The following is a 27,256-nucleotide window of genomic DNA, read 5'->3' as shown; positions in this document are numbered from 1 at the left end:
TAGCTCTTATGGTTTTAGATAAATTCAGATTACTGATCTGAGAAAAGTAAGTTTTACATTGTTGGTTAAATACCTGTTAGTAGTTGTAATAAATATTAGTGATGAATTTTCTTATAAAAATTATTACAAATATGTGTATATATGCAGTTGTAATATTTAATAGACATGAATATAGTTGTATTAAAGAGATGGGCATCCTAAAATGATGAAACAAAAGTGGAAAAAAACAACTTTCTTGCAGCCTTTTGTAGGAATTTTCGTAATTCCATTTTACAAGGGATCTGAAATAAACTTTAAATACTACTTGCAATATCAAATTACACCTGAAAAGCACGTAGTTCAAAAATATAAATATTTAGACAAAAAAAAAGTGTTTTTTTTGCAGTGCTACTTGTAATAAGACTGATACTACTAAATATTTTATAATAAGTTTTGATGCCTTTTTAAGTTCAGTTCTAAAAATTGTTGTAACTTGAAAATTAACTAAAATGATACATAAAAGGACTCATATAATGTCTTTCAAAATATTATTATAAATATAATTTGGTCTGGAATATCAAGAAATGAACCAGATGAGAGAACTATGTGGAAATTGCTACTCAGTTATCTAAGATATTTAAAATGCCTTGACCTGGGAGAATAGGAGTTATGGGGGTTTTGATAATGGAGTATTTTTTGATGACTTTGTCTGCTTTTGCACACTTGTGTTGTCCTATATTATTAAACGTGATTTGGATGTTTTTATTTTTCTTTTTATATACCTGTTAGCTTTAATGAAAGATAGTGCTGTCTTGTTTTTATTATGTGCCTAAAACTTTGAGGCATTTTTGTATGTAAACTTAGCCTTTCTTGTACACTTAGACTATTATAAGGTTGTGGTTTTTTTTGGTAACAATATTTATTTTAATTGGTTTTGATCTGAAATCACTTCTTTAAAAAAATGCAATTCATGTGATTTTTTTGGTTGACAACAAAGTAAGTTTGTTGAAATTCTAAAATCAGAGTAAATATTACTAATAAAAACATTTCACATAATAAGGATCTTGAGCATTTGTCAGCATGGAGTCTGCTTTCAATGTACTTGTGCCGTAAGTGTATAATTTTTGTCAACTGTATTCTGTGCACACTGTTTGCCAATTTGTTTCCATACCCATACCAGGATGTAAAAAGTAGGGAAGTCAGTTTGGACTTCCAACAGTTGAACAAGGTGGAATCTACTAACGTTCAATCCACGGTGCTCTAATCTGATATTAAAAAAAAAAAAAAGGAAAAAAAAGACAATATAATCTTAAATGAGTCTTAAGTCAGCCTTTGTCTTTTGTTTTTACAGATTTCGAATTAATTAAATCTCGCTTTTTAGTGCCAGGATGCAGTGGTTGACCTGGTCCTTAAAATAGAATGTAATGGGCCCAGCCAGTGATAGCACTCACTTCCATGTCAGCACGTTCACCTTTTTGCAGATGGATTGCCTGCTTGCCTAGGCTCCTTCAGCACAACCCCTGCTACTTCAGTGGGGTATTCTGCATGTGTTAAGTTCCTCCTGTGTTATAGTAACTGCTTAGCTTTGATTGTTAGGCTGGGAGGGAGGCCGATAAAAGGATCCGTCATTGTCAGTATTAGAAACCCGAATTTAAAGTCCCCTATGTCAATCAAACCTGGAGTGAGCTAATAGAATGATGATCTAAGTGGGAGGTGTCATGACACCAGAGGGTCATGCTGCCATCCAAAGGGACTACAACAGGCTGGAGAATTGGGCTGACAGGAGTCTCATGAAGTTCGACAAGGGGAAATGTGAAGTCCTGCTCCTGGGGGGGAACACCCTCATTCACCACTACATGCTGGTTGAGGCCAGCTGCAAAGCAGCTCTGCAGAAAAGCACCTGGGAGTTCTTGTAGACACCAAGTTGAACATCAGTCAGCAATGTGCCCTTGCTGCAAAGAGGACTAGCAGTATCCTGGCCTACAGTAAGTATTGCCAGCAGGTCAGGGGAGGTGATCCTTCCCTTCTGCTCAGCAGTGGTAAGGCCACACCTGCAGTCCAGTTTTGGGTTCCCTAGCACAGAAGAGACATGAATGAGCTGGAGAGAGCCTGACAATGCCCACCAAGATAATCAAAGGACTGGAGCAGCTCTCCTATGATGTAAGACTGAGAGAGCTGAGACTGGAGAGGAGAAGAGAAGGCTCAAAAGGGATCTCATCAATGACCATAAATCTCTGAAGGGAGGGGTGCAAAGAGGACAGAGCTAGGCTCTTTTCAGTGATGCCCAGTGACAAGGCAGTGGGCACAAAGTGTCACACACACAGTGGCACATATACTCTGAATATCCACTTCTGTGCTGGGCAGGTGACACAGCGCTGGCACAGGTTGCCTATAGACGCTGTGGGGTCTCCTCCTTGGAAATCTTCTAAAGTCATCTGGACGCAGTACTGGAAAACCTGCTATAGGTGTCCATGCTTGAGCAGAGGAGTTGGACCAGGTGACCCCCAGAGGTCCCTGCCAACTTCAGATATTTTGTGATTCTGTGAGATGTTTGGAAGAATCAGAGAATATCCCGAGTTGGAAGGGATCCACAAGGATCATCAAGTCCAACTCCTTGGTCTGCGCAGGACCACCCAAAAATCAGACCATATATCTGAGAGTGTTCTACTACTGCCCTGGGGAGCCTGTCCCAGTGCCCAACCACCCTCTGGGTGCAGAACCTTTCCCTAACCCCCAGCCTGACCCTCCCCTGTCCCAGTTCCATGCCGATCCCTCGGGTCCTGTCGCTGTCCACAGAGAGCAAAGCTCAGCGCCTGCCCCTCCGCTCCCCATGTGAGGGAGCTGCAGGCTGCCATGAGGCCTTCCCTCAGCCTGCTCTGCTCTGGACTGAGCAAACCAAGGGACCTCAGATGCTCCTCATACGTCTTCCCCTCTGGACCCTTCAGCCCTAAGTAGAGTGACCGGAGCTCAATGAACGTTTCTTTCTATACAGAACTTCATAAGAGAAGCATTCAGAAAAACAAACAAACAAACAAACAAAAAAACCCTCAAGTCTCATTTGGGACTGGAGAATGATGTATGCTCCTTTGCAGTTAGCATTAAGTTTGATACCAGAATTCTTTCCAAGACCTTGTTGTCATTTTCTTTGGGAATGATGCTTGCTTTGTGATCAAACTTTTAATTTTCTTCCTGTCACTAAGAGCAGTTAGAATTTCATTTTGCAACATTTCTTCTGCCACTTAATTCTTTTTAGCTAGCCATGAGTAAGTACATATTCTTTTGTGGATTTTCCTGCTGCCTAGAGAAATAAGAATTGTACAGGAAACAAAGCAGCATAAAATAATTGGTTTGTAATTTAGATGTTCAGAATCAGAATGAAGCAATCCACTGCTTATAAATAAAATAATAATAATAATAAAAAATCTGGCTACTGGAGTTCATAATTCTGATACTGCTATCAACATGGCTGTAAAAGGATTTTTTTTTCCCCTCCTCTTTATGTATTTCTGTAACTTCTGTTATGGATAGGATTTATATGTGAATTTTTTGAGGAGATAAGCCCCTGACTATGTATTTAAATTGAAATAACCCAAGTAGAACTAATGGAATAATTAAATGTTCCATTAACTACTGAAATAGTTTATTTGCACAATAAAATCGTGCTTATTGCATGTATTCAGTAAGTCAAGAATATAAGAAGGTTTGCTGTGTAATAAAATTTGGAGTAGTACTGGAAAGAGAAAACACTTTAAATTTTGATCAAGATCGCACACTTATTTTAAAGAGTATGATCTTGCAAAGTTGTTCTCATCTGTTTATACATATGGTGAATTATTTTTTAACTTGGCAATGTGCTTCTCACTATTATCCATTTGATCAAAGAGAAACCATTTTCTATTTTGCCAGTTGGGAGTGGTTACTGAAGACCTCACTTTGAAGGAGCTTTTACAGACTATTCTTTATATATATATATCTTCTTTTTCCATTTATATAACTATTCCATTTCCTGTGGAGTACCATTTTCGCCTAAACAGAGTACAGTTTTACACAGGCAAAAAGGGGAAAAACATACTCAGTGTTAATCATGATGAACTAAAACAAATGTTCTTGACAATGTTTGTGAAACTTCATGAATTAATATAAAACAAATGCATTTCAAAAGGTAAAATCACTAAATAACAATAAGTATACCTTTAGGTTGCTTGTCGTTAAATATTGCTATTGCTCTTTAACATTTCACATATTCAGGACTCAACTTGAGACATTTAGAATACTTTGCAATGAGTTCTGAAAAGTGCTTTTGATAGTTGCCTGTTTTACAATGTTAGATATATTTTGTATTTAATACTGTGTTTAGATTAGCTACAGCTAACTATAGTTACAGTTCCTTTTTATATTTTGTTACTCTTGCTAAATTGTGTAAGAAGTGGAAAGGCAAAGAAAACTAACTGAATCCAACCTTCTGAATAGGCATTCTTTAAAGTCCCTTCCTTTGCTTTTTTACTACTTAGTATACTTTTCCCACAAAACAAAAGATGTGTAAGGGCTTTTAATATAATGCAAAAACTTTAAAATATCAGGTGTAAGTACTACCTTTAGAATCATTTCTAATTCTGTTGTTTTACTTTCTCATTTCAGTTAGGTGAATAGATTTTTTTTTGTCTTTTTAATAAAGATGTATTAAACTCCTGTGAAATCTAATTTCTTCTAAAATTTGATTGAGGAATGTAAGTTAGGCATCTCCAAACCTATTCACTTTAAATGAAAATTATGATTATTTTAGAGCCAAAGTATTCATTAATAAGAGATGGCAACATAGGAGAAGTATAATTAAAATGGGTTCTAATTCTATTTAAAAAAAAAAAACTTTCCTTACAGCTTTGCCACCCTCCCCCCCCTTTTTTTTTTTGAGTCAGTAAAACTGTGCTTACTAATAAGTTAGGAATTTATTTCTTCCAGAGTAGAGGTATAAAGTTATTTCAGTATGGAGAAAAGCACAGATTTGTACTTGATAAATGTTTATTTATTTATTTATTTATTTTTAATCAAGAGGAATACCATGATCCATAGATAATGTGATTTGAAATTATATTAAAGTTATGTAAATATCAGCTAAGCATAATGCTAAAGAAATAATTGTACATATTTCTAAGAAATTTGTTTTAATATAATGAAGAACACTTGACTTTCCTCCATTGTACAACACCTATCCTTGTGATTATTGACGGTTCAGTTATAGTTGTATATGATCAAATGAGATCATATGTGATCTCTCCTTTGCTTGGAAAGATGTGCCATAAAAAGAATGCTTAGTACACGTGGAGCTGTTTAATTAGTTTTTCAGATGGAGTGTTTGAAATTCAAACCATAGGAATATCATTTTCAGAATCTGGGTCTGAGTCTTGGAGATGTCATAAGAGTGCCTCCTTAGGTGTTACCTCCAAGCTTCAGCCTGTATTATTTGATTAAATTATTAATAAGTATAGTATCAAAACACGGAAGACGTCAAGTTCAAAGCTACATTGCCTGTTAAATAGTAATTTTACTACGTACCTTTTTATTATTATTTTTAAATAAACCAACTAAGGAACACTAATGTGTTGTCAAGAAAGAGTAAAACAAAGCATTTTTATGCCATTGTATAAACCCATGTTTTATCCATATATTCAGTGTTGTATAAAATTCTTCGTAACTTCTATTTTCAAAAGTATATATTTGAAGTAGCAAAAAATAATAGAACAAGAAGTCATGATTAAATATAAATTGCAGATGAAGAACATTTTTAACAAAGTAGGAAGTTTCAGCATGGAAAAGAGATGACCAAGGTTATTTAAGATAAAGGTGAGTTAAATGGAGAATGTGACAGAAAACATTTTTTCTTTATTTTTCAACATGCAAGAAGTAGAGGGCTGAAATGAAGTCATATACATATATATATATGTATATATATATATACACACATATAATAGATGTATAAAAATCTTTTTGCACAGTACACCAAGAAACAGTAGGACTCATTGCTATAGGATGTTAAAGGTCCAAAAAGATGAGAGTTCAAAAATTAATCAGGGAAAATCATGGAAGGAAATCCATCAACTTATTGAAACAAACTCTTTAATTCTGGATCAGGAAACTCCCAATTCACAAGTAGTGTGAATCTGGGGCTCTGTAGTGGAGAAAATTCAGTATATGCTTATCCTGTTCTTATTTGAAGATATTTGATGTTTTGCTGCTTAAATAGGCTAAGTAGACCTTTTTACTGGTCTTATTTTCCTGAACAGTAGTTTGAATAGTAACACCAGGCAAATACAAATGAGAGAGCTAGTGCAATATTGAGATAACCTTGTTCTCTTTACTTGCACTTCCTACTGCAATAATTTGATTTCATTTCCTTATGGGTTTCATCTTTAAAAAGGTGGGTATTTATTTTTTCAAGTGCTGCAACACTTGTGTAGCAAGGTAATGTCATGACTTTAAATATCCAGAACAGAGCGTAGCCACATACATTCAGTATTAGAATAAATCATTTTTTTCACTCTCAACTTGGTTCTAGTTGCATAATTGTTCCTAACCCTAACTTCACCTAGATCATGTGAAAAGTATGGGCACATGTACATTAAATGGTGTTCAGCTTGGACAAGCTGAACAATTACAAAACTTCTCATGAAAGGGAAGCATTCTGACCACTGACAAGTTGTTTCTTATGCTTATTTATCTTCTTTTAATTTCATCCTTAAAATTAACTTTCATGGTTAGAGTTGCATAATTGACCTCTCCTATTTTGTGGCATAATTCTGGCCTTTCCTCTCAACAAAAACTTGGCCTTTTCTTCTGCCAGTTAAAGAAAAGATTCTATTGAATAAAATTTGTAATAATACTAATGATAATAATAGTAATAAAAAAGCAATTAGGGTGCAATTCTGACTTTGTGAAACAATTGTCATTACAGTCTCTTTTGTGCCTTCTTAAGTGGTTGTGGTTTTAGGTTTTATCCTTACAGAAAAAAAAGTCTTAGATATTAATGACAATTAAAATCCTTTGGAAGACCAGTCAAAACAATTATCATTGTGAATTATTTAGAGAAAGAGAAAGGGACCAATGTAGACAAATCTGTTTTGAAAAAATCTTTGTCTTACAAATTTGCGATTGCCCTTATAACCAGGGGGGGTTTCCTATAAGGACTTTAAAAAAAAAAAAAAAAAGGCTTAGGGAAGAGTGGCTTAAGAGAGTTTTTAAAGCACTATACCTGTCTTTTAACAGTATCCCACTCACTTTTGAGGACAAGGAAAATGTGACAAATTATATACTTTCTCTTGATTTTCTAAATAAAAAATAAAAAAATAAAATAGCATGGACTGGCTTTGCTAGAAAATTTAGATTTTTTTATTACTGTTGTTATTTATTATTGTCGTTATTTATTATGGAACAAGTTTCATGCTAGCAAAATTGAGAAGCCGCAGGAGTTATATGGTCATTGATATTGAGTCTTACTGTTAATTTTCCCAACCATGGGAAAATGACATGTTATAGTTCATTTGCATGTTTATTTTGATGGCAACCCTCTGTATTTTATCACATACTAAACAGTGTTGTAAATGCATGAATGATTGCATTTGCTGAGAAATTATTAAAGCTTTTTTACTGACTAATTACATTTAGAAGTGTACTGTTAGCTGTAAATTAAATTGAACTGTGACAAAATGCACTTATCAAGGAAACAAAGTAAACTTTGAGGTAAAACCATGCTTGTTTATATATTTGATTTTATGATTATTTGTAAAATATAGTCAAAAGGCATTTCAGTCATAACAAGAATTATCGAAGTTCTACAGGAATCCTTTGTTCAAGCTCCATGAATAAGTTTAAACTCAATTACAGATTATAGTTTTTATTATTATTTGCTGGAATTTATATATCATCTTTTTATTAGAAGGAACACTGACTGGGATTTCCTTATTTACTGTTGACTGGAACGACTTGGAACACATGTCCACATGTGACATGGAACACATGTCCAACACTTGTTTTGTTGTCCAAAAAAAGAGTTGTAAGGAAATGAGCTAGGGTTTTTCATTGTGCTTAAATACTGGTTTGTTTTCTCTCATGCTGTATCAATACCAAGGTTAACTTCTGGAACAAAAGACTGTATAGTAATTGGTTAATGCTTTTGGTATGTAATTGAAAATGGAGAATTGTTGAAAACGAACATGTTGAAATCAAATGTAAAACATCATAAACTGATCATGAGTGTTACTACTAAAAAGTTTCAAAATATTGACATGGAAAGTGTTATGAGATATCTCAAAATTATTGATGTAAGCAGTCAGCAGGATGTTGAGAATTAATCACGTTTTTGTTGTCGTTCTCATGAACTTCCTACATTTTAGCAATATTTTCATATAGACTGTAAGATCACTATTGTGCACTTCTCGCTTCACTGTTTTAGATCATGTATCCCCAGCATGGTAGTTCTCCTGGGCTATCACTCTATCATTAACCATTCATGTAAACAGGATACTTTTGACACCTTTGTGTACTAATCGGGAAATGGCACTATTATAACTAAATTAATCAGAATTGTTCTACTTTTAAATATTGCATAGCCATGACTTATCGTTTTCAGTTTTTCTGGAGTCTTAGAGCATTTTATGACAGGAGGAAAATGTTTCAGTCCTAAATAAAGGCAATTAAACATCCTAAATAAATGAAAATCTAAGAAAAAGATGTACATGAGAGAGTACTATTTAATAATGGATGATTTAATTTTAGAATAGGTAATAGATAGCTTAATCTTAATGAGAGGAATGTAAATAATTCCAGTTCTTACCAAACGCAGGTGCAAGGGTATATATACAAAGGAAACTGGGTTAATAGTAGATGATATTTAGCAAGGTAAATGAATTGCATGTATTGATTGTTTTAATAGAAAACTGATTGCAATAGGAAAACTACCTAGGCTAAACTTCTCTAGATTCAAATATTCATGTCCTTTAGACAAAAAATAGATTTATTTTTGGTTAATTGCTGAATATCTCAGGTAACCAAATTTCACTTAGTATGAAAGAACAGGTAATTAGAGAAATATTTTTCTCCATGGCTTTTGGGGAAGGATGCAGGACATCAATGCTGTGTCAATCCTGTTAAAATATATTGGGTAAAGATGTGCTTTGTAGTGAAAATAAAGGTTATACTGTATAAGTTTGCAAGGTCTGTAGGGCCAAAAAGTGAGGCCGTGGGTGGAACCAGCTAGGAACTTGCAGAAGAGGTGCTGATGGGAAAGGGTATGCAGAAGGACTCCTTAATAGTGAGAAAAATGCAGCTATTGCCAACAGAGAGCATCTGCTTTGCATCTCTGATTACCTCATGGGAAAGGACGAGACTGTAAGAGAGCCTGCAGGCTCTTTCTTTTGGGTTTACCAGCCAAAGGCTGACTGCTTCATTGTACAATGGAAGAAAACAATTATTAACATGTCTCTGAGACATGATCTGGATGGAAAAAAAATGCAGTTTTGCTGGTACTGTAGTGGTAAAAGGTGCTTCAAAATAATAAACATATATATAGTATATATGGTGGCTATTTAGAAGAATATATTGAGCTACATAGGCCTTTGTCCTGGTGGTAGGTGGCTATTTTTATGATATTAGTCAAGGTGTGTTGCTACAATATAAACCATAATCCACATTGTTAGCTTCCTTTATCACATTTTTCCCTTGCAATCTTAAAGTTGTATGCCCTTGATGTGGCTGGGAACCATCCCACAGCATTCTGAAACAAAATCTACCATTTCCAAGACAAAAATTCAATTAATTGTAATGTTACATTTTTTTCCAGTCACAGAATTATTATTTTTTAACAGCTTTGACAAATACACCCAAATAATAACAAATGTTATTATGCCGGGGTGGGGGCAGGGAACCAGGTACTGCAACATGGATGTTACTAGACTATTTAAACAAAAAGAGGTTTATGATTTTTGAACTAGGAATATTTGCTTAGTAGTACCGTGTTATGTGCTCTTTAAGCTATGTTTAAAGTATCAGCATTTTTACAGTCCATAAAAATACATTCTGACTTTTTGCTTTCATAGCTTTTGCTTATGAATAGTTTTGATTTTATTTTCCTGAAATAAAACTATAAGTTCTGTTTCTCTAGTCTTTCAGTATTCAAATTCAGTGTCTTGAACTAACAGCTTGTATTCTGCTATGGCCCAAAAATATCTGTTGCAGATTGGTAAAATAAATGGGAAAAGAGTCTTTTCCTGCTGACACAGGAACACTAGACCAGGAGGATGACCAGTAAAAACTGAAGTTTTTCGGTGTTTTAGGTTAGGTATTTGTATGTAAAATATCTTGGTCATTCCTCATTTCTGCCACAATCCACTGGATTCCTGTTCCAACTTTCTTTAAGTGGGTAAAATTTGTCATGTGTCACAGGACCTTAAACTCTCTCATTTTGCATTGCTCGCTTCTAAGATAGAACTTTCAAGGAGTTGCAGTCTTGTGCTAAGGAAACTTTTATGAGGCCAGACATTTGAACTTTATCAGACTAATTTCTGTCCCATATCAAAGTCAAGCATTCTTTAAAGTTCTGTGGTCTGCTGGAGAACTATTCTCCTCTTTTTTGTTGTTGTTGTTGTTAGAGGTTTATTTGGTTTGTTTTTCTCTTTAAGCCTCAGTGGTACTTAGGAAAGATCTGGCTTTGTGAGGTATGTGATGACAAAAAGCAGGAAAGGGAAAGAGTTGAAATTGTCTTTTAGCAAATGAGTAAGCCAAGCTGTTGACCCTGTCTGTAAGTTATGTAGACTTGCAATGTATGTGAGCATAATTGATGCTTGTATCTGTAAATCATGTGTGTGCTTGACTGCAGTTGACCTACCATTGTTTTGGATGCTTTGGTTGATTGCTCACTTGTATTACACAGAATATTGTATAGCAGTGTACCCATAATTCTAATCTTAAGGTGTTCTCAACATACCTCTCTGGAATGTTTTTCTCTTATTTGACTTGCAGATCTGTGTGTCCTTCAGAAAAGCCAGTCAAAAATGACTTTTTTTCTATTGCAACATGATTATATTTTATTTATTAAATTGCTATTTTATATTTATGACCTGAAATAATAACTGTAACACAGTATATGTTGCCAATTTGAATGTACTGCAGTACATTGCTCCAGCATTCCTACTATAACAAATAGTTTAAACCATGCCTTGACATTGTGATCTTTTTAAAATAAATAATAGACTGTCATTTCAATCAATTAGGGTTTCTTCTTTCTAGTGAAGTTTCAACCAAAAAAATTTCAACCCCTCATCATGATAAAAACAAAAACAGATACTAATCAGAAGTACAGGGGGCAGCTTTTCTGAGCAACACAACAGTTTTTGATATTTTCCCTTTCTTGCACCAAAGCAGCTTATAATTTTGATACTAAGAATGGATGAAGATAGTCTGGAATAGTATCTCGCAGCACACGCAACTCAGTTTAAATACACAGAAACCTTTGTTCATTATGGACAGTTCCTTTAAGAGTGTCTGTCTGGGACAAGTTGCTGAACTGACTTATTGTTAACATTTCCATTACTAAAGCATTATCATTATCCTTAGTTAAGCATTGACAACCACTATTTTGCAGGGCTTATAAAAAGAAAGCAGCCCTTTGGAGAAGGACTTGGGGCTACTGGTGGATAAAAAGCTCCACATTAGTAAAAAGTGTTTACTTGCAACCCAAAAAGCCAACTGTATCCTGGGCTGCATCAAAAGCAACGTGGCCAGCAGGGCGAGGGATGTTACTCTTTCCCTCTGCTCTGCTTTCGTGAGACCCCACCTGAAGTGCTGTGTTCAGTTCTGGGGCCCCCAGCACAAGGAGGACAGGTACCTGTTGGAGTGGGTCCAGAGGAGGGCCATGAGCAGATCAGAGGGCTGGAGCACCTCTCCTGTGAAGACAGGCTGAGGGAGTTGAAATGGGGAATAAAAATGCTTGATGTGATGTTCAGCAAATTCCGTTTTTTGATGCTCTCATATGAACTTTGAAGTATTTTGTTTTTGGAAGAATTCTTCAGGCCATACTGAAGGTTAGCTAGGCTTATAGTCTTCATCAAAGACTATTCATGCCATATTAGATTATGGTTTGATACTGTGTAATTTACAGTTTTTCCGTCAGTAGTGTATTAAGGACACTTATACAAAATTCATTAGAGTTAACTGAACTGAGCAGTGCTGATCAGTGGGTAAAGTTCTCTGTGTGAAGTAAATTTGAGAGCAGAGGCCAAAAGTTTTAAAACTGTGATGGGTTGACCCCCCGCAACTAGCTGCTCACTCACCCCACCCCACACCTTCACCAGTGCAATGGGTGAGAGAATCAGAACACCCCATAGTTTTATTTCTAGGCATGACATGATATAGTATGGAATATCCCTTTGGTCATTTGGGGTCAGCTGTCATCCTGGCTGTGTGCCCTCACAGCATCTTGCTCACCCCCAGCCTACTTGAAGGGGGGACAGTGTGAAACAGGGAGGGCCTTGACTCCATGCAAGCACATCTTGGCAATACCTAAAACATAAGTGCATTATCAGCACTGTTTTAGTCACAAATCCAAATCAGCACTATGTGGGCTGACAGGAAGAATATTAACTCCATCCCAGCCAGACCCAGGAGACCCCCCCCCCCCCCCCCTTTCTGTAGAATAATATTCAGCTTGTATAATAACGTGCTCAAGCTTGGAAGTGACAAAAGTGATGCTGAATGCGTTACTTCATTCACACTTTCTCTGTAGGTATAAAGGACACTTTGAAATATTTATTTTTTCTCAGGATACTTTAAAATTGTCAATAAACTTATTAGGTAGTATGCATTTAGTGGCGCACTGCTGTGTACATACTATATATTACTCAAGATAAACATATTTTTGAAGCTAAAATGAATGAAGGTCCCTTTAAAAAGGGTACGGTAATGTGGAGAAAGACATGCTGTTTTAGTGATTCACATGAGAATCAATCTTTCTAGTGCTGTCATTTGGTTATAAACCATACTGTGAGCACACTGTGTGAGATTAATCTGACATAACATTAGATGTGTCTGTCTGGACTAGCTCTCCTTTTATAGTTGGTGAAAAATACTACATTCCCAGCGTAAGAATTATTTGATCCTAATGTTGTATCTAAAATCAGTGAGATGAATCACTGTCTAGATGCACCTTTTACCTTCCATTGACAGTAAAGAGAATTTCGAAAATTACCCTGAATACAAGTATCTGTAATTCAGATTTCTAAAGAACTGCATTTCATAAGCATTTAAAATATATGTGTGTGTGTGTATATATATATGTACATATTCCAGTTATGGAAAATATCAGTTTTATTTGTGGTTTTCTCTGTAGTCATGTTGATACGTTTGGATTAACAAAAATTCATGTGATCAACACACATATTGGTCACTGAAAAGTTTCATTTATTTAATTTAGAATTCTGAACACTTTTACATGAAGAAATCATCATTTATGTGGTTGAAGAAAATCCTTCTAAAAACTCTGAATTAATTGGTTAGAAATTAAATGTTTTAATTAATGACCTGAAAATAATAGCTGTGATTTATTTTATTTTACTTTTTTTCTCGCCTGGGTCCACCACCTCTTTTGTCAGACTAGTGTGTCTGAATGCCTGAACTGGAGCTCTATCTTAATAAAAGAAGCAGTAGCTGCCTGACTCTACATATATCGAACTCTCATTTGTGATTATGAAGTCAATGCAATGCTTTTTTTGAAGAAATGATGTTCCAGTTTGAACGAGCACTATTCTGGAATGTTATGTGATGGCCTTTATTAGCAAGGATAAAAGGTTTATTAGTTTTCTCCTTATAACAGTGAACTAATTTAGGATTTTAAGAGATTATAACTCCTATCCCAGGAGGTTATTTCTGACTTTTTCCCTATGGAAATCTACGCCAAAAGCAGTCAACTGCTTTGCAAAGCTTAAAAGATATATGAAGATCAGGGAGAGGAAAAGAATTAATAAATTTGTTTCACAGTTTGTTTCCAAACTGATTACCTCCTGTACTCACAAGGCAAGGCTGATTATCCTAATCAAATGTGTATATATTTAAACCTAAAGTAGTTCTCACAAACTAGTCCAAAATAAATGAGAATGGTTGTCATGTTGTCTGTAATATGTCCTTATCATTCTTGGCTTTAGAAAATGCAGAGCAAGTGTGACAGTAGTTAATTAGGAGAGGGAAGAATCAAATGCCTTGGTGCAAATTTGACCTGGATGTTACTAGAATTGTAGTAATTATATAATTGTGCTAATGCAGTTTTTCAATGGCACTGGCTGCCTAGTATTCTGGAATTTGTATTCTTCATTTCTATTAAAATAAACATAGTAATCTAATTTGAAGGAAGCAAGGAAGATGTAATGCTTTCAACACTAATCAGCAAATTTAAAGATTTAAATATTAGAAGACTTTGTATAATTCTAATATATTTTCTTTGATCTAGACTAATATATAAAGTATAATTCTGTCTTAATGTAGGTGGGGAAAAAAAAAAGGCTATGTTAATACTTAGAACTTTCATAGAGTCACTGAATAGTTTGGGCTGGAAGGGACATTGAAGATCATCTGATTCCAAGCCCCCTACCATGGGCAGGGACACCTTCCACCAGACCAGGTTGCCCAAAATCCCATCTAACCTGGCCTTGAACACCTCCAGGGATGGGGCATCCACAGCTTCTCTGGGCAGCCTATGCCAGGGCCTCACCATCCTCTGAGCAAAGAATTTCTTCTTTATATCTAATCTAAACCTACCCTCTTTTAGTTTAAAGCCATAACCCTTTCTCCTATCACTCCCTGACAAAGAGTACCTCTTCTGCTTTCTTGTAGGGCCCCCTTTATGTACTAGAAAGCTGCTATAAGGTCTCCCCAGAGCCTTCTCTTCTCTAGGCTCAGCAGCCCTAACTCCCTCAGCCTTTCTTCACAGGAGAGGTACACCAGCCCTCTGATCTGATCTGATCATGGTCCTTCTCTGGATCCACTCTAACAGGTCCCCATACTTCTTATGTTGAGGGCCCCAGATCTGAACACAGTGGTCTGGGTGAGGCCTCGTGAGAGCAGAGGCCTCAGCAAGTTTTCCAATGACACCAAGCAGAGTGGTGCAGTTGACACGCTGGCGGGAAGGGATGTCATCCAGAGGGACCTGGACAGGCTTTACAAGTGGACCTGTGTGAACCTCATGAAGTTCAACCAGGGCAAGTGCAAGGTCCTGCACCTGGGCCAGGGCAATCCCAAGCACAAATATAGGCTGAGCGGAGAATGGATTGAGAGCAGACCTGAGGAGAAGGACCTGGGGGAGATGGATGAGAAGCTCAACATCAGTCAGCAATGTGTGCTTGCAGCCGAGGAAGCGAACTGTATCCTGGGCTGTGTCAAAAGCAGCGTGGCCAGCAGGGCTAGGGAGCAGTTTTGTTGCTGATAACTGCAAACAAGTTTCACTTTGTTCTGGATAAACATGAAAATGAAAAAGTATGTTTGCCTGCCCAAAAGTGTTTACAAGTTAAATACAAGATGAGAAGTCCTAGATGGTTATAGATAACACCCTTTTCTTTCTGGATGCATCCTTTTAATTAATATGACAATTGAGGAAAACAAAAACTGTTCAGAAAATTGTGTTAACAACTAAAAGTATGTTTCATTGTGCAAGTTAGTAGTTCTTAAGACTGAAAAAAGGGAGGAATAGAGAGAAGCATGTGTAAAGTGTTAAAAGTAACAAAAATATTCAATTTAAGTACCATGAAACTTCTTTCAAAATTTGAGTGCAAAACACAGAAAAATAGGTTATTATGAGAAAAAAAGTATTTTATGTATTAACATGAAAATAAGTGCAAGGAAAAATGTTTTACTTGATCTCTCTGTAGGTCAAATTTTGACAGTTTATTGTTGTTATTGTGTATTTGCACTGAGTCAATCTCTTTTGCACAATGTTCTCATGCTTTTAATTTAACTGAAACAATACCAAATGCTTCTGAAATATTTTCTTGCATCACATGAAATCCTTAGGATTCTTATATTTGCCCTTTTTTTTTTTTTTTTTTTTTTTTAACCACAGATGAAATTGTGTTGAAAATCTTTGTGTCCTCAGGGGTTTTTGTTTGTTTCTTTCTTTTTTAATGAAATCATGTTAGAATTAGTTCGGACCTGTGCTTTGAATTTTCATTCAGTATCAGGTCATCCTGATGTTCCATTTGTGTGCTTCTTCAGAGATTGTCTGCCATCTTTCCTATTCTTTTTCATTCATTTGGGGAATTTTCTAGTTTAGCAGCTATCTACAATCTGTTTGTTTCAGCCCATTCTTCAGAAGAATCTGATTCTGAAGAATTGTGATTTTTAAAACTGTGTAAATGTAATCCTAGATGTTCAGGAGCACATACTTTGCTCTGTATCTAGAATTCAACTGTCAGATATATGTAGTCAACTTCTATATTTTGGGGGAATATTTAATATTTGTTCCAGGCCAAAAAGGTGTAAAAGACCATCTTAAATTCTGCATAGATGCAGAAGCCCATGAAGAAACAATTCTATTGTATAGCATAGTGAATGGGAGAGGCTTACCGAGGAATGGATGCGATATTCAAGAGAATGGAGATTGAGTAATGCCTTTGAGGATGGTGATGTAAGTTAAGATTCTTGGAGCAATTTGCAAGGAGTTTCAACCTGTCACTGTAAACAACCTCAGGATAGAGAAGAAAGCCTAATTTGCTTACAGCTGACAGTTCAATACTTCTTCAGGAGGAGCTATGTTTTTGGCCATTTTCATCTAACTTGGAACAGTGGTGTGAAAATTAGTTTGCTTCTTCATTTATTACAACTTTGCTGTGAAAGATGCAGAGCAGTTTAAAAGTGATATGCGACCTTGACAAAGTACAAGCAATAATTCAAGATACTTAATCACAGTGGAAGTATGGTCTTTACTGAGTATGATGTTCACTTGAAGAATGCAAAGGAGGACTGAATGTATGACATAACAAAAATATTATATTTAATCTATAAGATGTATAAAGAGTACTGATTTATGGTATGACATACCAGCTACTGTAAGGATTTGCTTATGTTCATATTGTACTCCAGATGGAATTTGTCTTAGTACAGAAGTCTGCTGCATGTTGTATTAAAAATGGTTACTTTATGGCAGAACAATTTAACTTTTTGTATATGGTATTGCAGTCAGAATTGTACCCAAGTTATGAAGTTGCAAGCTCATTATGACATTTCCCAGTTAACCACAGACAACTTTTAGCGTCAGATAGTTATTTAAAGTTGTACTCGTACTGGCTCTGAGATGTTTTACGGACGATAATTGTGAATTTGAGAGCTTGTCATATTGTAAATATAGGTAAAACTGTAATAGTGTGGTATTACTTTGCATTTACTAACTTTGAACTCTTTGAACTATATGTTATTGCCTGGCCACTTGGTATCATAAGAAACCTTTTCAGCTCGTAAGAGCTGGTGGTTTTAAAGTGCATTTAATGATTTTTGGCTCTTCAGCAAACTTTGCCATTTCATTAGTATCAGCACTTGTTACCAACTTATTATTCCAGTGGTACTCCACTGATAACTTCTCTATGTGGTAAAGTCTGATTGGTTATAATTGTTAATTCCTCTTCTTTTCTTATTATCCTGGGGAATTTTCTTACTTTGCTGGGGAAATGCACTTATAGACATTTTTTTTGAGAATGCATTTTGAGATGCATTTTTGAGAATTCATTTTGGTTTAGATTTTCTGTGTCATCTTAAAATTTGGTTCGTGACGACAATATTTTACTTAAGAAAAGCAACTACTCTATACCCTTCCTATTTTTTTTTTTGGCCATAAGTTTATTAATTTTTTTCTGCTATTGAAGAGGTTGATTTTAATAATTGTGATCATTGTTAGTGGTCTAAATTTGCTTATATTGTTGCTAAGGGCAAATCAGTGGGTGATATTGGTGGTAGGGGGGTGGTTGTACCAGATGATCTTGGAGGTCTTTTCCAACCTTAATGATTCTATGATTATATTTTAATGTTCTTTGTGGTGAAATAAACAGTCACTGATAGACTATGAATCTATTGCTGACAGGTGGATAAGTATAACAATTTTAATACTTACTGGATAGTCTGTAGTCCAGTAGAACACCTTCCATAAAACCAATTTTACCATTCAGTGTATTGTTGATACAGATTCTCTGTTTTAAATATACAGACATCTTATTTTTAATAGAACTGACAACATACTTCAGATTGATACATCACTTCAGATTGATAGTGAGCTCTATTTAAGTGTTTTAAAGTTTAGAAATTAGTATATTAATTTACATGAGCAAGAAAATACTGTTTGAATCATTTTAATAGATTTATAGCATAGTTTGAGTTGGGAGGGACCTAAAAGATGACCTAATTCCAACCCCCCTGCCATGGACAGGGACACCTCCCACCAGACCAGGTTGCCCAAAGCCCCATCCAGCCTGGCCTTGAGCACCTCCAGGGATGGGGCATCCACAGCTTCTCTGGGCAGCCTGTGCCAGGGCCTCACCACCCTCTGAGTGAAGAATTTCTTCCTAATGTCTAATCTAAATCTACCCTTTTTAGTTTAAAGCCGTTACTCCTTGTTCTATTACTCCACTCCCTGACAAAGAGTCCCTCCCCAGCTTTCCTGTAGGCCCCCTTTAGGTACTGGAAGGCTGCTATAAGGTCTCCCTGAAGCCTTCTCCTCTGCAGGTTGAACAACCCCAGCTCCCTCAGCCTGTCTTCATAGCACAGATGCTCCAGCCCTCTGCTCATCCTCGTGGCCCTCCTCTGGACCTGCCTTAATAGGTCAATATCCTTCTTATGTTAGCAGCCCCAGAGCAGAATGCAGGGCTCCACGTGGGGTCTCACGAGAGCAGAGTAGAGCAGGACAATCCTCTCCCTTGCCCTGCTGACCACACTGCTTTTAATGCAGCTCAGGACACGGGTGGCTTTCTGTGTTGCAAGCGCACAGTGCTGGCTCATGTTGAGCTTCTCATCAACCAACACCCCCAAGTAATTCTCCTCAGGACTGCTCTCAATGCATTCTCCACCCAGCCTTTATTTGTGCTTAGGATTTTAGTCTTTTGTGAATTATTTTAGTCAGTTTTGCCCATGCCGTGTTAGTTTATGATAAACAGTGTATGAGGAAAATGAGATTAGTCTATACTGAACTTCTGCAATCTGATATATTGCTATTCTTTCGTTGCTTTTAGATCTATGTTCTCGAAAACAAAGAGTGGGATTCATCTTGCCTATGTTAGGTATCTGAAAGTTGTGTATCTAAATAGAATTATAGAATAGCTGAGGTTGGAAGGGACCTATGGAGGTCACCTGGTCCAATGCCCCTGCTCAAATGGGGCCGCAGGTTGCCAAGATCTGGGTTCAGATGGCTTTAGAGTGTCTCCCAAATAAAATTTGTTCATCCTAGACTTCCTGCATAGAAAGAAATGGAAAGAAAACAACAGTTCCATAAGGTGCATCATTTCACCTTAGGATAGGCATCTTTAATTGAATGTCTTCTACAAGTGCCTGCTGTACCTATGTGTGTTTTTAAAATAATCTCTGAGGCTTGTCCAAGTGAATAGAGAATTGAAGTTATCTGGGAAAGCAACACAGATTGCTGTTGAAGTTTTTGCCAGTTAGTGCTCTTTTTAGAAATAGAAACTGCACCTATTTTTTATTATTTTTATTATTTTTTTAAGTATGGTGTTTTTCTCTGTAAATGACCATAGAAATACTGTACTCTTAATTTTGACAGTTTGATTGCCTAATAAACATTATATGTTTACTGAATATATGATATGCAATCACAATTTCTAAACTAAAATACTAATCATAATTAGGATAATAGTTTTGTTAGAATGTAGTTAAATCTCAGGGGTACCGAGGAGGTAGTCAGTTTATATATTTAATATATTGGAAGCTTTTATGTTAGAAAATTATAAATTGTTTATTAGTAATTAATTGATAAAGAAAAAGTAATTTGTAAGTGGATGAAAGGTATAAATTGAGGGTAGAAGTCAAAGCTAATCCTTGCTTAGTTGTATTAATTTTCTAAAGATTGGAACTGAAGTAAGGCTGAGCATTTGGATAGGTTTATCTATTAAAAAAAAAAAAAAAAAAAGGTTTGCATATTATTTCATATTGCTTCTTATTTGGAGTTTAATTTGAAAGCAATATACAACCTTCTTTTAAATGAGCTATGAAATAGCCTTGTATTAAGAATCACCACTGAAATTATGCACTTGAGTTCATTGAATGTCTTTAATTTAAAATATTACTGCAATTTCAATTATATACCTATCTGGAACAAACAGAAAAGATTGTCTTAAAATTATTCTAGAATTAATTTTTGTTCTTTTGTCTTCTGAATTAGGTAATATATTTCTAGTTATTGAAATTTAATATTGGTACTTTCAGAATTCAACAATCCTGCTAGGATAAAGTAGGGTTTTTTTCCTTCAAAACTGAAAGGTATTTCTGCCATTAAAGGGTAAACTTAGCTTATTTTTAAGCTAAGTTTTATATATACTGTTCAGTAAGATTTTCAGAGTTAATGTTCTTAAAATTACACAAGTGGCTATTTGATTGGAATTGGTGACATGGTGAGTTCAGTTGCTTTAAGATAGTCTTAGTCTTGACTTGTTTTTTGTAAATTTTTACTTACACCTTTTTTTTCCTCCTAAAATGTGCCCACTAGTTGTGCCATTTAATTGTAATTCAGGGCATTAGACAGCACATAGCCAGGTAGGTAGGAATCAGGCCGAAGTTTTATCAGTACTGCCGTTAAATCGCTCTTCATCTGAGTGCTTGTTCCTCTCCCAGTGCTGTTTCTCCCTGCACCAGCAGCAGGTTTACATGGCCACATGATGAATTGTCCTGTGGTATAATTAGCACATTTTCCATGGTTCATTTGATCCAGTGCAGTTCACTGATTCTTATTCTGCAGATGACTGCACAGAGGTTTGGGTGGTATAGAGGGAAGGGCAGTAAAATTCTTGAAAACATGCAAGGTCAAGCGTTGTGTCAAGAGGAAATATAGCTAAGTTATTTTCAGTGTCTTTTTGTAGGTAAATTTCTCTTCCGACAAATGTGGGAAAGCTTCAGTTACTTTTTAGGTTTTCAGTTTCTGCAGCTTCTCCACTACATCAATTTGGGCCAGGCTACCATTTCAATTACTTTACAGTAAGGAGTATTTCAAATATCTTTTGACTTTATTTTGTGAAAGTGTTGTATTCAGCACTGTGACAAAATTGAAGGTAATATTTTATGCTAGTAGTGGGTATATTTTGTACAAGGTATGTTCTGCATAGCATGATTATCAGTCTGCTGTGACATCAAACTGATCAAACTCGCAGCTGATCATAACTGTGAGTTTCTTTGTCAAAACTACCTCCCTCACCATACAAAAATATTATGTATTGATCACAGTACAGGTATGAAAGCCACTAAGCTATGTATTTCATGTTGTAATGTTGTTCTTGTTTTCTTTTGTAGCTGGTTGGTGGTGAATTTGATCTGGAGATGAACTTTATAATCCAAGATGCAGAGAGCATTACATGCATGTCAGAGCTTTTGGAGCACTGTGATGTAACATGCCAAGCTGAAATCTGGAGTATGTTCACAGCAATTCTACGTAAAAGTGTCCGTAATTTACAGACTAGCACGGAAGTTGGCTTAATTGAACAGGTACTGCTGAAGATGAGTACAGTGGACGACATGATTGCAGGTATAAATTACCAACTGATAAAATAATTCTTATATTGCTGAACTGTCAACTTATTGTGATTATGGAGGGTTTGGGGATAATTTGTTTTTCACTTAAAGTAATATTTTGGTTAGTACTGCTATCGAGTCAGAATTTTTATCAGTTTTAGAAAAAATGAAGGAAAGAAAAGGCATTGTTAGTTTAAAATATATGTAGATAACTGTCTAAACTAATTGTCAACCTGTTTAGGCTTGTTACCGTTCAAGGTAATATATTAGTTTTGAAATGCATTGATCATTTTGAATTATTATTATGATATTTGAAATATTGTTATGACCTGCTTTAAATATGAGCCACATCTGACAGCATGTCAGAAATTATTCATATATTTGAATGCTGGATATTTGGGTTATATTAAACAGTTTATTTCTGTACATCATTTAATAATGTATAGCTGTGCTCCCTATAATGTCTCTGTTGTTTGTACTCGTGAATTTTAATGGCCTGAAATTTTTTACAGTAGAAAATATAGCATTCTTTGCTCACTGAAAATATCTGATGTAGTTCTTGCACAGCTAAGGTTTCCAAATTACTTTTGAAGGAGTTTGTCATTCCATGCTACATCTGCTCAGTAATAGGGTATGGATTATAATCCTGAATGATTTGGTTAGAAAAGCAGGTTTGGTTGTCAAGTTTAAATATGACAGCTAAGAGCTACATGTGCTTACTTATCTACTCCTTATTTTTACTGAGGAGAAACTTAAGCATTTTCTTTCAGCTACGTGTGAAGGTAATTCTTCATCTTTATGTAGTTGGGGACTTCTAGGATACTTAAATTGTGAGGCACTTTTGAAAGATTGAAGAGGTTTGTCTTCCATAATTCTAACTCTTAAGACTTTAGGTAATGATCTGATTCCTGGCAGATATATAGGCTTTGTGGAACAATAAACCAGTGAGGATTTCAGACCAGAAACAAGAAGAGGATAACAGCAGCATGAAATATGAATTATTCAAGAATATTTTTATCTTTGGCTTTTTTCAGTATAAAGGTGTATGTAGTATTAAGTATTTGAAAAAGCTGTAAATTCTGTATTTCAAAGTGTTAGTGAGCAACTCAGTCATTAAAAATGTATGTGCAAATGCTAAAACGAGAAGTGTAATGTTAAATATTCTACTGTGAGATTCAGACTAGCGTATAACAGACCAATAGATTCACAAACTAATGATTTTCACCAAGTACATTTTGTTTCCAGGACTGGTAAATATGTCAGAATAGTAAGATAACAGAAAGTAAGGAAAAGATATTGTTTATATCAAGTTAAATATGACATTAGTTGGTGAAAACAGACATTACTATTTTGAAGTTTATCAGGATTTTACTCATAAAAATCAGTAATCATACTAATTAAAATTTCTTCATTTTGAGGTACCCTAATGTATTGGGTTAATGTGTTAAGGGCTTGGTAGCAGGGAAGCTGCAGGGGTGGCCTCTGTGAGAAGAGAGGGATATGGTCATCTAATAATTAGTCAATAATAAGTAGTAGGCACTTGATGAAGAAATCAGTAACTATTTTTGCATTATCTTTGTTCCTTAATCTGATATGTACATGATGAAGTCATGACTGACTGTAGATGATTGTAGAACTGTTTTGCCCCAAGTGTTTCTATGAACTTTCCAAAGCCTAAGGATAAAGTACGAAATTTTGTGGCAAAATGATTTTGAACATTCAGAGAGGCTGTTTTGAAAAAGGGCTGTGTTAGTGCTTCCTCCTAAGAGGTTAGTACCAAAAATCCTAATGTTTGCAACTGACTTATCATCTGCAAAAGACAGAGGCTACCTGAATTTGTTTGTTTATATGTTTTGAGGGATTGTTTGTTTGATTTTAGGTCATCTCACCTGTTTCTTCCTGAAATGTTGTGATTAAACCTAAATAAGGTTTAAACAGAAGAGACAAGTATAACCTCTGTTATGCTATGACTGCAGTCTTTTAGGACCAGTGTAAATCTGAAGCTAACTTCCTCTGTTTTATGAAAGTAAGAGAACAGCAAATCAAAATGTACTCAATCTTTTTCAGTGAGAAAAACTTGTCTGTCTGTTTAGATGAAAACTATCAGATTATGAAGCTTCTCGGCACTTTAAATACCCTACTTCTTGAGATTTTGCGGTCAAGAATAAAAGTTTAATCACCTTGACTGTTGGTTGCAATCCAAATGAGATTATTGCCACATGTATTCCAATTTGTTTTCCAGAAGCATTATCCACCACAAGTCATCTGGACACTGTGATAATCTGTTATACTAAGATATGAGATGATCAGGCATTTTATGAATGGTTAAGGCAAAAAGATTACTGAAATATTCACATAGGTGATTGGCAGACATTTTTATTAACAGCTGCACAAGATTTTCCATGAGGGATTCAGTTTTTACCATTCCATCATTTAATTCTCTTTGATGAGAAGTGATGCAGATCTGCTCAGTGAGATTCCTTGAGATAACACATCTCTAGTAACTTCAGAGCAGTCTGAATGGTGAATGTAACCCTAACCCATACTGAATGGATGTGTCTCCCCTGAGCCCCATTTTATTTGCTGCAGTTCTGTTGTGATGCTGTAGGTAATTGTTCTGAAATTTCTGGAATCGAATTCTTAAGTATTGAAACAGTTCCTAATTTCTAAGTAAAAATGTTAGTTTTGGACTGTTCTGCCATTAACAGACTGTTAACAAGCATTTCTCTTCCAACTGGATCCATAAGAAAAGCTTCAAAATTCTCACATTCTCTGTTGCCAGCCCATAGAAATTGATCTACTTCACAAACAGAGTTAAAATTCACAATTTCATGGCTGGCAGTTATTAAACATTTAAGGAGGCATGAGGTAGTTTTTCTGAAGTTGTGTTTCCAAAGCTGTTTAATATGTCTTCTAAAGTTAATGACATACCATTCACTTTGATATATACTTAGTTTACTTGAGAGACAGGCAGACTCTTTTACCATTGTATTTTCATATGAAATGACTGAATTAAGCGTTTCTTCAAGCCTTCTGGTGAATTTATAGAGCATGTATAAACTGCTTAGCATGAAAGTATTCAGAAAGTGCCATTAACAGAAATCTGTTCCATTCAGTGCATGTTTGAAATGCTTTAAAAGTGAGAAACGGTGCCTGCTTTCTCCTTCTGGCCTTTCTCATTTCTGAAATGAGATCATAGATACCAGTTATATATGAGATCATATTTAATATTACAGAAAATGAAGAAAACATTAAAAACAACAACAACAAACAATTATAGTATGTTTGCAGTCTTTGCTCCTTTATAGATGAGTGGACAATTATGATTATAAACCAGAGGTAGACTGACTCTTATATTAGGTTCTAATACATATGAATAAAGTTATGTAATAATAGTACTTTTTTGTTCTTGTTGTTATATTGAAACAAGAAACAATGTTTTTTTAAATGTGTTAAAAGCAATATTTTTAAGTTGCATAGTTATATTGACTTTCACAGATGTTCTTTTCTTTATCTTCGCTTGTTACCCCACTGGACTTCAATCTTTGTGGTCTTTGTTTAAAACAGCGATACAATGATAGGGAATTTATGTTTATTTTTCTCTACCAACTTTTTATTCATTGCTTATAGACATGTATTTCATGTCTACATGAAGTAGCCTGATTTAAAACACAACCTACAAAATAAAAATTGTGAAATTCTCAGCTGAAGGTTGGTATTCACTCATGCTGATTTCCCTTTTTGAGTTTTCAGTGTGTTATTGTTCTTGGTTTCTGATCATGTGCAATATGTGTAATCACTGCCAGCTTCACATTGCATGCTAGAGACTGGACAGTGAAAGGGACAAATATTTGCAGGTACTAGAGGATGAGCTGGATCATAGAATTCACCATCATATAATATAAGAGTTTTTGTGTTCTTCACTTTATTTTGCTTTCCTGTAAGAAATTCTGTTACAAATACAATCTGCCACTAATTTTAAAAGGAATATTAATTAAACTCTCAAGTAAACTATTTAGAGAATGGAACATATATGGTTATACTTCAACATTAGGGACGTAGTTAGATCTTTTGGTGAAAATGACTGCAAGTCACAATGTTTTTCTTTTCCTTTTCCTGACATGCAGTTTCACACACTGAACAGCTTAGTATGTCTCCTGCAAATTAAATGTTATTTCGGTCTTTACACGTGCCTGTTGTGTAGGACCAGAGGTTGCTTTAATAGTGGAACAAGTTAATAGATATTGATGGTTTTACACAAATATGTATATGTAGAGATTTGCAGAGAAAATTTCTTAAAAACAAAACATCTAAAGGATTAATATTTTTAACACTACTTTTTGTCAGCACCTGTAAGAGTCACCCTTTCACTGGTGAACAAAGGGAACATGTAGACCTGCAAAGAACATACAAGCTCAATCATGTCTTCTGAAAAGCTTTTGGGGAGAATTTTCTGATTGTTGAGTGCTGAAGAAATTCAAAAACATTGTTAATGCTGATTCTGTTCAGTCACGGCTGTTTTGTTTTGAAAAATCTGTACTCCACAGTTTGATCTCTGAATTAAATTTCTTGTGCAACATCTGCTAAGATATGCAACTTGTTTTTTCCTTCTGCTAAAGGCAGTAGTATTTGTTAGTAGTGCTGTTTGTTCCAGAAGAAAATGCAGAGTGTAAAGCAAGGTCCAGCATCCCCTAAACTAACAGATTCTTAAAATGCAATTCTGTGTTTTAAAATAAAATCCAACAACTAGCAGTAATTTTAAACCTGATGTTCTCTGATAGGCAAGCTATGTAATGCTATTACTTTAAAATTATATGGATTTTGCAATGTTTTAATGAAATCTGTATTACATAAACTTTAAAAATTTTGATGAATTCTTTTTACTGTGGTCTTTTTTTCTCACTAAGATTGTTTTGGTTGGTTGGTTATGTTTTTTTTGTTTATTTTCTGGCTTATTCTGGTAAAAGTTGGAAGTATCACTAGCAAAGCTGTGAGAACCATGTAAATTCTCAGTATGAAGTACTTAAGTTAAAGAATAATGTCAAGCACCTTTTAGTTCTGAAATGTTTGAAAAATACTATCTACAGAGGAATGAAGAAATCCTTATCCCATATTATGTAAGAGAAAGAAGCAAGCAATAAGTTCATAATGAATATTATAAAAGAGAATTATTTTTTCATATATTTAATAGATACTTTGTTCAAAGTGTGATATAACATCTAAAACTACAAATGTGCATTTATTTTTAAAATTGTTAAAATATTGAGAGTATGAAATCCTTTGTAAAATATTTAAGGCCACTAAGTTTGACTTTTAGAATTTGTGAATACACTTATGTTTAAAGGTATTAATGTTTGCAGCTTTTTTTTTTTTTGTCAAAACAATGAAATTCAGAGTTCAGAATAACTTTATTTTCCTTTGAAGATCTTCTAGTTGATATGTTGGGGGTTCTTGCCAGCTACAGCATCACTGTCAAAGAGTTGAAGCTTTTGTTCAGCATGCTTCGAGGCGAAAATGGAATCTGGGTAAG

The 27,256-nt window shown here is 35.1% G+C and overlaps 1 protein-coding gene across 1 annotated transcript in view; it reads left to right on the top strand.

Moving 5' to 3' along the window:
* The window catches only part of NBEA (neurobeachin), a 516,634-nt gene that overhangs the window by 67,081 nt on the left and 422,297 nt on the right, over nucleotides 1-27,256 (top strand). Inside the window, exons 2-3 of the mRNA XM_050714797.1 lie at nucleotides 21,508-21,739; nucleotides 27,151-27,251. Coding sequence (XP_050570754.1) covers nucleotides 21,508-21,739; nucleotides 27,151-27,251 — 333 coding nt within the window. The remainder of the gene's footprint in view (nucleotides 1-21,507; nucleotides 21,740-27,150; nucleotides 27,252-27,256) is intronic.

Source organism: Cygnus atratus, chromosome 1, assembly GCF_013377495.2.
Source record: "Cygnus atratus isolate AKBS03 ecotype Queensland, Australia chromosome 1, CAtr_DNAZoo_HiC_assembly, whole genome shotgun sequence".
NCBI lineage: Eukaryota > Metazoa > Chordata > Aves > Anseriformes > Anatidae > Cygnus > Cygnus atratus.
Note: the sequence above shows the minus strand (reverse complement) of the source record. Positions and strands in the feature narration are given on the sequence as shown.